The following is a 12,794-nucleotide window of genomic DNA, read 5'->3' as shown; positions in this document are numbered from 1 at the left end:
TGCGTGTGAGTGTGTGTGTGTGGCGTGCATCCATGCTTAATCTACTGTATGTCTGTGCACTATACAGTATGTTCCTCCACAGATACAGTGAACGGTAAGAAGATATCTGCTGCACGCATGTTCCCATTAGTGTGAATCCTGTCTGCTTCATGTCAATAAGCTGTTGCATTCACAGGTATGTGCCTTTGCGTGTGTGCGTGTGCGTGTGTGTGCGTGTGTGTGCGTGTGTGTGTTTTTGTGTGTTTGTGTGTGTTTGTGTGTGTGTGTGTGTGTGTGTGTGTGTGTGTGTGTGTGTGTGTGTGTGTGTGTGTGTGTGTGTGTGTGTGTGTGTGTGTGCGTGCGTGCCTGTCTGCCTGCCTGCCATCTCCACCTGCTGCTGCTGTATGAAACACAATCTAATTGAGAGATGAGGTGTTACCACCGCCGCTATCGTGGCACGCGAGAGAGAGAGAGAGAGAGGAGAATCTGAGGAGAATTGCCACTGATCTCCGACGAGGGGCACAGTAAGTCCTCGCCAGCTTTGGCTCACGCACAACCACCCACACACCTGCCACAAGATGTTCTAGCAGTCTGGGATATAGAGGACTTAGGCAATCAGAGGCTTGTTATGCCGTTTGTATGGGCCATCAAAGCAGGACAAATAGTGTGCTTGGCTGTTTAAACCTGACTAAATCACGTGGACAAATAGTGTTCCTGCATGCCAGCACAGTGCGTCATGTATTAATCATAATAGACTATATGCCTCTGGAAAACATTTGGATAATTGGATCATGCTGTATGGCTGATCGTAAAGGGCTTGTCAATAAGGGCAAGAGGAACACTGTAACTATTTTACTGTACAGGCATGGCTGACTGACTGTATGGAACAGGATTCACAGTAGGCTGAGTTCTGCTTTTAGCCAGAAATTGATCTTCCTGTGGTGTTCTGATGCCATTTGGACAGGAATCGGTTCTCTCTAAATCATGAATGAAGAATCTTCACGTTCATTCAAGATGCCAAAATCCCAAAGAAATAAACAACATTGTTGTATTATGTAGAACTTACAGGGCTTTGTCCAGATGCTGCTGTTTCTCTTGGAGCTCCTGCTTCAAGCTCTCTACTTCCACCTTCAGCTCGATGTTCTGAAACACAAAAAGCAGAATATTACTACCAATCATCAATCGATCCATCATTCAAAATGTATCCATTAAAATTAATGAATCAATCAATCAATCAATCAATCACTCACTCACTCACTCACTCACTCACTCACTCACTCACTCACTCACGCACTCACTCACCTACTCACTCACTCACGCACTCACGCACTCACTCACCTACTCACTCACTCACTCACTCACTCACTCAATCAGTTGGTCAATCAAATCAATGTTGCCTATGATTCCTTTTCTCTGCCCCCTCCTTCATGTTAATCTTTTAAGTATACTTATACAGTGGTTATCACTCATCAACTTTTTTTATTTCTAGGAGAATTAATGCAATGGCCAACAAGCCCCCATAGCTCTGAGAGTGTACAAATGGGTCCAATTGGTTCCTAACTATCAACCATTTAACTGAACTTGAACCCCCTCAAGGACCCCTGGGAGTACCCAGACGCCACTTTGAGAACCACTGCTTAAGTATATACATGACATTCCTATAAATAATCTTCAAAAAACAGGGTGACCCATATAGAAACCAGTTCTACATCTTTGTGCCGAGGAGATTGATGTTTTATAAGTCTACAGTCTGACAAAAATGTGTCACGCTAGCGACATGCTGCACCCACTAAATTATCACCCTTCTTCTAATTCATTCACATCTGTTGTGTCAGGTCATAAACTGGTATTGACTCATGCAAAAAATCTCAAACATACATGATATTACTGATATTATAACATAGAAGTTATTATTATTATTATTATTATTATTATTATTATTATTAATTAATTGGCCAGTTGGGGGTCATATTTGTTGTGCAAGTAGTGCCCACAAAAAAAGTTTTATGGCTCTACAATTACCATTTCATGCGAATTAGTTCATTTTAACTCTCTCAGTGCCACGCCCCGAGATACCCCGAGTTTTTCCCCGAGTACCCTCCCTGCCAGCACGAGAAATCCCGAGTTTTTACTTTTGACTGTGGTCGCGCTATTCTGTTTATTTTTCATGATCACTTTCGCTTCCTGACTCCTTCAGACTCATTGGGTTCCGGTTTCATGACGCAGATTCCGTTTCCGGTTCTCATTTTTTTCCCGCGGTCATTTTTGGCCAGAATAGGGAAAGTCACGGTTTTTCACACGGTATAAAAAACGAACGGAGAGGTCCACGTCTACTCTCTTTGGTCTGGGTGACGATCAGTCATCGTAGTCGTGTATCACATCGTAATTTAGCCCGATCAACGATTGTCGAAAATGTCAACATCCGGTTATGACCGGATGTGACGTGAGCCTGTTTGGGAGGGGGCGAGTGAGCCAGCGAGGTCATCAATGTGTCGATTTGTTGCTCTCTACTGGTAGAACTGTATTATGGGTTTAAAAACCCAATCAGATAATTTATTTGAATGAAAAATTAAAAAAAAAAAAAAAAAAAAAAACGCAAATTGCTGGCACTGGGGGAGTACTTTATGAAAATACTCTTGGCAGTGAAAGAGTTAATATTTAAAATTAAACAAATATTTAATTGTACACTCATATACACACACGCACACACAGAGACAAGCTCCTGAGTCCTGATGTCTGAGAATATACTAAACGAGGGTCCAAAAAGTAGCTGGACACGCAATCCGTGCATGTGAAAGCGGGTCACTCTAATGCCACGGTGCATGCACTAAATTCTCACCCCCCCCACCAAGAGAGCTGCACCTGACAGGCACTGCACCTGCACCTGCCTGCAGTATCCATGTCTCAATCTCTGGTTTCTATTCCCTTTTGCCTTTACAATACACCTGTTTTATCCATCTATCATTTGCTCCTCATTCATTCATTATCACTTGCAAATAACAGGGTGTCATATGGTACTCACTCACTCACTCACTCACTCACTCATTCACTCACTCACTCACTCACTCACCAATGCAATTCAAACCAAATTGATTGAAACCTACTTTTACATTGCGAAAACAAGTGTGAAATGAAACGATCGATATTAGGAAATGTATGTGCAGTTAAAATAGAATAAAGAAATGTGTTAACAGATATGTGTCATATTGACTCAGTCTTAACTCAGTCTGCTTGAGAATATAGTATTTAAAGAAACTTAAAAACTTGTCTTTTCCTGTTAAAAAGAAAACACTTGTATATATATATAACACAATGTTTAAAATGTTTAAAACACTGATAAAAGCACTCATTCACTCACTCACTCACTCACTCACTCACTCAGTGTATTTGAGTAATAAGTACTTTCCACCACTTTTCCCTCTACTCTTGGAAGAGTAGCCATCGGCTAAAAGAGATCCTAACTAGAAAAAGTGCTCCTCGGAGCACAGGTCTCCGCCAAGTCAAGTAGGTTATTGTGGCCTCCTGGTGGCGCTATAATAGGCCAATGTGAAAAGGGTCCCATTTCTTCTAAGGCCTTTCACGGCAATCGGACGCTGCATACATGATTTGAGGCATTTTGTTTAAAAAAAAATGTTTTGCTAAATTAGACCTGCTGGTGGCGCTATAACAGGCCAATGTGATAAGGGTAGCATTTCTTCCTCGGCCTAGTGGGAATATGTGGGCACATTTTCACGGAAATCGCACACTGTGTTCATGACTTCTTGCTGTGAGGAAACAGCGCTGAACCACTGAGTCACACAGTGTGTGCTGTGTGTCAGGCTGGGTGTTGTGTATCACCAGTAGGGTACATTTCTGTGTACTGTCATGGCGGAGTATATTTAGAGCTGGGGAATGCAGCTCATCCTCAGGGCCAAAGGCTAAACTCCACACTTTGTTTACACTATCTATACCTGCTCTCCCACTGGCCTAGCTGCAGTGCTGGGAAGTAACTAAGCAGATGTACCCAAGTACTGTACTCAAGTACAGTTTTGAAGTACTTTTTTACTTTACTTCAACTCCACTACATCTCAGAGGCAAATATTGTACTTTTCACTCCACTACAATTAGGCAATAAGAAATAAAAATGAGACAGTTTTAGTTTCACGTTACTTTGCAGATTTAGATAATTACAAAACATACATGAACCAATTAAGCTTATATACTTCGTGCATTCGAAAACAGCAGAACCTAGCTCACAACGTGTTGCATCATGACACGTTTCTGTAGATCTGCTATTTACCAAAAAAAACATAATGCATAATGAGTACCTTTACTTTTCATACTTTAGGTATATTCTGATGCCAACACTTTTGTACTTTTACTCAAATACAATTCTGAATACAGGACTAATATTTATATTATTTCTACTTTTACTGAAGGAAAACGTCAGACTACGTCTTTCCACCACTGCCACTTTAGCCTGGCATGGGGCAGTGCACAGGGGGGCCCCCAGGGGGCCTGTTGGGGCCCATTAAAGGCTTTTATATTGGATGAGGGGACACAGGGATTAAGAACGGTGAGAATGATGGGGATCATTCTTTCCAGACTGACCTTAAAGTCCAGAGAGAGGACAGTTTATCCGTCCATCTGTCTGTTGAACAGATAGCATGGCTTCACTGGTTTTATCACCTTTATTACTGTTGCTTGTCTCACAGTGAATTGTCATCAGTCCCTCAGCCAATGGCTGTCATTCTTTATAGCATTGGTTCTCAAAGTGGGGTCCGGGGACCCCGAGGGGTCCTTTGGGGTGTTCCAGCCAGGGGGTCCCCAGCTAAATAGTGTTAATAAAGAATCACAGTAATTTTTACCACTTTAACCTTTTATACTTTGGCTATTCAAAAATGGCAGATATACATGCTCATAGCGCATGAGCTTGTAGATCTGCTATTTTTGCCTGGCTATTTTTGAAAAATCTTGAAAATTTGTGCAAACCTTTGAATATATATATTTTTAAAGCGAAGATTTGAACCTCAAATCTTTGCTTCTGGGGGGTCCCTGGAAAAAAATATATTTTGAGATGGGGGTCCGCGGCCAAATACATATAGTTTTGGGGGTCGTTGACATGACACCTGGACATTGGATGTTCTGTCAGTTCCAATCTGATTTTTGGATTGGTTTTGATCAAGTCTACTCTAAACAGCAAAGAACCAGGTTTTTGCTAATCAGATCTGAAGATCTGAGAGAATCGGTGTATCACCAGTAGATCGGCAATTTTCAATAGGTGGAAAACCATTCAGTCAGCCAGCCAGCCAGCAGCGGTGTTCATTTCGTCGACTAAAACTGTGACGAAAAATGTTCGTCGACTACCTTTTTTCACTGACGAAAACGAATTAAAAACTATATAAAAACTAGGCTATGATGACTAAAACTATGACTGAATATATTGACAATTTCGTCAACAAATAAGAACTAGACTAAAATGTTAGTGAGGGACTCTAGTGGAGAAGAGATCCAGTAGAACTAAAAGACAAGTCATTTTGTTTGGTTGCGCTCAGGTGTTGCGCTCTGAAAATAGCAGATCTACAAGCTCACAACGCGCAGCGCGACGCGTTGTGAGCTTGTAGTTCATCTATTTTCAGCATGCAACCAAGTGTAAAATCAGGCATTACGACGCCATCAAAGCCCGCCAAAATACATTTTTGCCGACAAAATCAACTGTAGATTTAGTCGACTAAAGTCTTATCATAATTTAATCGACTAAAACTAGACTAAAAGTAAAACATTTCAGATGACAAAAATATGACTAAAACAAAATGACATTTTATTCAAAAGACTAAAACTAAATCAAAATGTGCTGTTCAGAATCAACACTGGCCAAGCAGCACTGTCTGTTCTTGGCACTCACAGTGACCTGGGCAGGCTGGGCTGCACGTGCAGCGCTGCACACAGTCCGTGTGCCCTATCATTATCATTGCATTGCATTACATTGCATACTGTACATTTTCCAGACGGAGCACGTTGCCAAGGGCTTCTCTACAAACACGTGGGGCGGCAGACAGTGGCTCAAGAGGTATGGGACTGGAGGGTTATACCGCCCCGGTTTGATCCCCGCGGCTCTGCCTGGCATTGTGTCGAAGTGTCCTCGAGCAAGACACTGATTCCCCTATGACTGCTCCCGACGAGCAGATTGTTGCCTCATGCCGTCAAGATTGTGAACGGGTGAATGAATGTAAAGTGCTTTGGATATAGGTGCTATAGAAATGCAGAAACATTGTGACAATGCCTTATTTTAACGTATAATCAGGCCTTGGTTTTCTCTGAAAAAGAGGTGCACAACACACGGCACACAGTAAGTGATGAAGAAGTAATGAATCTAAAAGGCTTAACCCATTGATACCTAGAACGCATCTGTGTCACTTTAGATGTCTTTGGCTATTCAAAAATAGCAGATATATAGCAGATATACAAGCTCATAGCGCGGCACCGAGTTGCATGCTGAAATCGTCTCAGGTCTTAATGGGTTAATTTATACATAGTTGCACGCCACCGGCGGGCATGTATAAATCAGGCTTATAACTTGCACAATATGCTATATCCGTCATATGTCGCCATATGACCGGATCACGTCTTCGACACAGACCGATGCGTAATAATAAATACCCTAATGATGAATAATGTACGTTGCACTTTAGAGCAACATCTATGGTGAGAGCATGAGCGACCACTTGGATGTTTTCCCGTTTCCAAAGCAGCTCTCTATATAGCAAAGCCATCCCAGTGCACCTGCTATTTTGGCCCTGGTGGCTTCTGTGCCCACAGCAACAGCTCCTCTTTTAACCTGACCAGCAATGAGAGGCAGGAGAGGGGGCTAATATGACAGGGTTGGACATGAGCCATGAGTGGTGCCAAGAACATCCACCCCGCACGCACCTCAAAACATACATGCGTATGTACATATGTATGTATGTGTGGTGGAAGGAGAAGTAGCAATACCTAATGTAGCAATACCACAATGTAGAAATACTCTGTTACAAGTAGAAGGCCTATTAAAAATGTTGCTTGAGTAAAAGTACAAAAGTATTGACATATACAGTATAGGCTACTTACATTACCAAAGTAAAAGTACTCAGGTTTTATAAAATTTGACAAACTTTTTTGAAAATGGCCGATCTGCAATCTCGACTAATTTCGAACAGCCGAAGTATAAAATAGGGCTTTTGTAATAATAATCTCAACCTGCAAAGTAACTAACTTAAACTGTAAAATAATTGTAGCTGAGTCAAAAGTACAATTGTTGCCTCTGAGATGTAGTGGAGTTGAAGTATAGGTATCGTAAAAATGGAAATACTCAAGTAAAGTAAAAGTATCTCAAAATTGTGCTTAAGTAAAGGTACTTATAGGTACTATCCACCATCACTGGAACATACATGCATGTACTGTATGTGTGTGTGTGTGTGTGTGTGTGTGTGTGTGTGTGTGTGTGTGTGTGTGTGTGTGTGTGTGTGTGTGTGTGTGTGTGTGTGTGTGTGTGTGTGTGTGTGTGTGTGTGTGTGTGTGTGTAAGCTACGGTATGTATAAACCACTACACTGATCAGGGTCAGATTTCTAGTGCACGCTGCCAATAGGTCAAGGAAGTCAAGACAAGATGGGGGTCGGATTCAAACCTGGGTCCTCACACTCACCAGGTGCACATGTTGCTCTGTGCATTAATCAACTGGCTGAACCACCAGGCACCCATTCAAAGCTGGGATGGTGGCCTGGGCCGTAGCGTGGCGGTCCAGGCACCCTAGGCTACAATGCCAGCTTGACAGCGTGTCGCGGGTTCGACTCCCGTTCCCGATGACCTTTGCTGCGTGTCACCCCCCCCATCTCTCTCCCCATTTCCTGTCAGCCTACTTTCCCTATCCCTCTCTTCATAAAAAGCCCCCAAAAAAAAATCTGGGATGGCTACTGAGATGTTCAGTAGCTCAACAACTGAGACAAAATTGACCCCAATTATATTGATCATCTGATCGATTATATCAGTCAGCATTGTCGCACATTCACTCCGAATGCTACAAACTGATATTCAGCCACTGTTATTCAGATTCAGGCAAAATCCCATACACACACAGTACATTTTCACCCTCTCAGAGTTAAATGAACACTTGATGTACACATGGGATATATCACCTCTTGAATCAAGACATGCTACAGGCGTACATGCTATACATGCTACAGGCGTAGAAACACCCATGTTGGATCGTGTGTAGAGTTCAGACTACAGACTGTGATTCACGTGTCAGCGTAGGGAGAAGTAGGACACCCTCACATGAACACAGGTGATAAATAAATCAGTGCACTCAACTTGGCTCTATAAATAGAACGGTGTCTCTCAGGCTTCAGTTCTCAGCAGCATTACTAAGTGAGCAGAACAAACACAACACAGCTGCTGTTTATTGTGTCACACTGACATGCCCTGGGTGGTGGGGAGGGGGGGGGGGGGCAGTACCGCTGGTATTCTGCCCAATAATGCAGTGAGCCACTGAGGTATAATTAAAGGGGAAAGTTAACTTAAATCCCATGTTTTCAGTGTGATTAGATCATTGATTCTCAAACTTTTTACATTTCAAATGGCCCCCATAACTCTGAGAGTGTACAGATGGAACCAAATTGACCCATTTGGTTCCATTTGTACACTCTCAGAGTTACAGACCTGTAAGGATCCATTTGGAACCCCCTCAAGGAACCCTGAGGGTCCCCCCTGGACCCCACTTTGAGAACCACTGGATTAGATCAATAATATAGCGTGGAGCTATCCTATATCTTCTGTGTGTTTCTCCACAAAATGACGTCAAACGTGTTGTTTAATTTCCGGCGTCACTGTCTGGTTTTATCACCTTTATTACTGTAGCTTGTCTCTGTGAATTGTTGTCACTCCCTTGTCCAATGGCGCTCATTCTCAAAAGTTTTAGCTTGAGATCCAGCCCCACAATATTATTGATCTCACATCTAAACAATGGGAAGTAGGTTGAAAATCGGCTATGTTTTCCTTTAAGTCTGCTGGATAATGTGATGCAGTCTCCATTGTAAAAGTTATTAAAGCAATTAAGTTTGAACCGTGCAGGGTGACACACAAGGATTAATAGTCTCTTGTTTCCATACATCCATAATATGACAGGATCAGTTTACTTGATTACTGCTGGTATGTGGTAATCTTGTAAGATTACCACATACGTGATAAGTGATATGGACTTAGATCAGATGGCTATTTTGTTCGCACGCACACGCACACACACACACACACACACACACACACACACACACACACACACACACACACACACACACAGGTCTTCAATTGATAAGAGCTCTTTTCCGACTATGGCTGGCTTAAGCAAACACACAACAGCGGCCCAACAGGGTCACCTTAGCCTGGATGCACACGCACACACAACAAATACAGTCAGACGGACAGACAGACATAGAGGCCGATGGACAGAACAGCTGTCTAGAGATCATGATGCCAGTGAGGCAAAACAGAAATCACTGTGATGCTATCAACTCAATGTTATCCTATTATGGATCAAGGAATACGTGCTCAGGTTCAGAGAACGCAAAGCAGTGACGATGACACATACTTTCCAGGAAGAGACACCACACACAAACAGAGACATGTGTGTGTGCGCGTGCACACAGCATCTCTCTTACTATCCTAAGGGATATTTCACAAAATATCATAATAATATAATATCATATACATTTGGGTAATTTTCTCGTCTACTCTGGCTTTTGTGAGCCCCCCAGACAGCCCCCCAGACAGATTCAGTATTTAGATATTTGATATTCCTTTTATCAGACACGCCCCTTTCCTTTACAAACCCATTATAACTTCAAACTCCATTTCTAACATGTTAGATTCATCAAAAACATCCTGATCTTTGTGGGGATGTCAAAAGCAATTATTCATTAAAATATTACAATTTTATTTACCCTGCTCGCCCAACTTAAGCCTTAACCAACCTTGGAATCACCATTACAACTATTCCTGAACCCGATCTTAACTTCAAAATCCCTGTCCTTTAACCTTAACCCCTCACCCTCACCCCACCCTAAACCTAACCACTAAATGTCTCATCCTATTAATAACCCTAAAACTCTTTTAGGGGTTTCCTAGCCATAATAAGAATGACCCCTTCACTCAAAGGGACCAGAAAAAGGTGAGCAAAGAAGAGCAGGTTAAACAGTGACGTGCCTATCTATCTAAAACATTCAACAATGATGGGTCACATCATGTCTCTATATCTGTCATATTGTCTGTTAACTGGGTCAACAATATGAAGTTAAGTGCAATCAGCTGCTCTCACCTCGGCCACTGATAGGAACTGTGTGGGACAATCCCAAACATAATCACATCCATTAACAACATAATCAATGGGTTTCACTCAATGAAAGTTAGGACACACAGTGGCAGTGGTGGAAGACGAACTCAAATGTTTTACGGCATGGCTCCTCGGAGGCGAGACGTCTAGATTAGAAGAGGGTCTGTGTGTGTGTCTGTCTGTCTGTCTGTCTGTCTGTCTGTCTGTCTGTCTGTCTGTCTGTCTGTCTGTCTGTCTGTCTGTACATACGCGTGTGTGTGTGTGTGTGTGTGTGTGTGTGTGTGTGTGTGTGTGTGTGTGTGTGTGTGTGTGTGTGTGTGTGTGTGTGTGTGTGTGTGTGTACATACGTACGTACGTACATGCCTGTGTGTGTGTGTGTGTGTGTGTGTGTGTGTGTGTGTGTGTGTGTGTGTGTGTGTGTGTGTGTGTGTGTGTGTGTGTGTGTGTGTGTGTGTGTGTGTGTGTGCATGCAGGCCTGTAGATCGGCTATGTTTGTGTACAGATTTGGTGTTGGGGAAGAACATGTGCACCTAGTATAGAGTCCTGGGGGGGGGGGCAGGACTAAGTAAATATATAGGGTTTTAGCGGGTAAGTAAAAGTATCAGTTACATAATGTAAACATTCTCTACAAGTAAAAGTACTACATTCAAATGTTTACTTTAGTAAAAGCACAACATTATTGGCTTCAATATACTGTATACTTATAGTAGCAAACATAAAAGTGCTCATTATACAGAATGGTCCATTTCACAATCATATTATTCGATTGTAAATTTGTAATTAGTAATGCATTAATGTGTTCATCACTTTAATGTTGCAGCTGGTAAAGGTGGGGCTGATTTTAATTACTCTATATGCTGCTGGATAGATTAAGCTATAATAATACATCATTGTTTATTACTTAATGTATATGTTGTATTAATAATCTAAATATGCACCAAAAAAAATGTGTTGGGTTAAAAGTACAATATTTGCCTCTGAGATGCTGTGGAGAATGAATAAAGTATCAAATTGCACTTAAGAACAGTACATGAGTAAATGTTACTTTCCACCACTGCCCCTTGGATTCCCTAATGCTTAATTTATCGTATCAACAGCATCGCAGGACAAACGTTGCAGATATACAAGCTCCCACAGGTCGCATCACAACCTGTTGTGCGCTTGTAGATCGGCTATTTTCAGCATGCGACACCTTTGTACGACTATAAGTATGAATCAGGCTCCAGTGTCACTCACCGTGCGGTAGACATCCTCGCTGCTCTCATCGTACTTCTGCTGGATCCTCTCCTCCAGGAAGTAGATGCGGAGCTTGAGGCTGAAGTTCTCCTTCTTCAGGTCATTGAGGTGCTGTGACAGAGTGCGGTAACCGTTAGACATATCCTCCGCTTTAGACATGTTGTCCTGCATCCTGCCTGCACTTTGACATAAAAGGTCGTCACAAAAATCGCCCGCGGTCGCCTTTTAATCCGACCTGTCCGTATTTACTATGATGATGAGGCGACGCGGGATCCCGTTAAAAGGACAGCACGGCTAACCGTACTGTCGACGTGTCCTGTGGTTTTGTCAGAGTCCGGTAACCGTTAGACATGTTATGTCCTTCTCAGTGACACCATAATATCGTCACCTCACCAAAGTCTTTTAGTGCAAGAAGAAATAAATCAACGGCAGAAACAAAAAGAAAAGCCACCAAAAAGAAATCACAAAGCGGCGTCCTAAGAGGGACTGTAGAAGATCAATCACAATCAGTCACACACACACACTCACTCAATCACACACACACCACACACACACACACACACACACACACAAACCAAAGCTAACACACACACATAGGTGTATAGGGGCCACTAGCGGTGCAGAGCGCTAACTCTGCGGCCCGGGCAGTCAGAGGTGCAGCCATGTCGGCTCCATGGTGGGTTCTGGTGAGCCAGGGGGGACGCGACTGCTGCTTATTTTACTGAGGGAGACATCCCAAGAATCCCAGACAGCCAGGGGACATGGAGGGAGGGAGGGGGGGGATGCTGGGACACCGAGGAAGGGGAGGAGGGGAGGAGGGGAGGAGGGGAGGGGACAGACTCTGGACTCACGGGCACTTGTGATATGAAAGGAGATCTCACCCCTGGGCCATGAGGGTGAGAGGGGGGAGGGGGGGGCAGGAACACGCAGGGCCACTGGAGGGGACGGACGGGGGAGAGAGAGAGGTGACAAATTTGACTCATCCTGTGTTATTAATTTACCTTTTTGGTACAGTGTTACATTTGTACCCTCTCAGAGTTAGAAATGGATGAATTAACACCATTATATTATATTCCCTATCACATGTACTCCAGGCTACATCGCATAACATGGAGCGTTCATTTAAGTGTAAAGATTTACCCACGAAGGGTTTAGTTGACACTCTGGTACAGGTCAACTTGTAAGAGTTAAATGAGCACTCTGGATTTAACTGTGTATGGTTTTAAATAGACGGATTTA

The 12,794-nt window shown here is 42.9% G+C and overlaps 1 protein-coding gene across 3 annotated transcripts in view; it reads right to left on the bottom strand.

Annotated features, from left to right (window-relative positions):
• LOC308092936 (myomegalin-like) overlaps positions 1-12,225 on the bottom strand; it is a 71,197-nt gene extending 58,972 nt beyond the window's left edge. For all 3 annotated transcript variants that reach the window (XM_080439092.1, XM_080439093.1, XM_080439094.1), the window contains exons 1-2: positions 11,556-12,225; positions 1,046-1,122 (exon numbers count right to left, since the gene is read on the bottom strand). In XM_080439092.1, the coding sequence (XP_080295218.1) occupies positions 1,046-1,122; positions 11,556-11,726 (248 nt within the window). In that variant the 5' untranslated portion in view covers positions 11,727-12,225. The remainder of the gene's footprint in view (positions 1-1,045; positions 1,123-11,555) is intronic.
• Positions 12,226-12,794: the final 569 nt, after the last annotated feature.

This window comes from Gymnoscopelus braueri, assembly GCF_963280865.1.
Source record: "Gymnoscopelus braueri genome assembly, chromosome: 10".
Classification (NCBI taxonomy): Eukaryota; Metazoa; Chordata; class Actinopteri; order Myctophiformes; family Myctophidae; genus Gymnoscopelus; species Gymnoscopelus braueri.
Note: the sequence above shows the minus strand (reverse complement) of the source record. Positions and strands in the feature narration are given on the sequence as shown.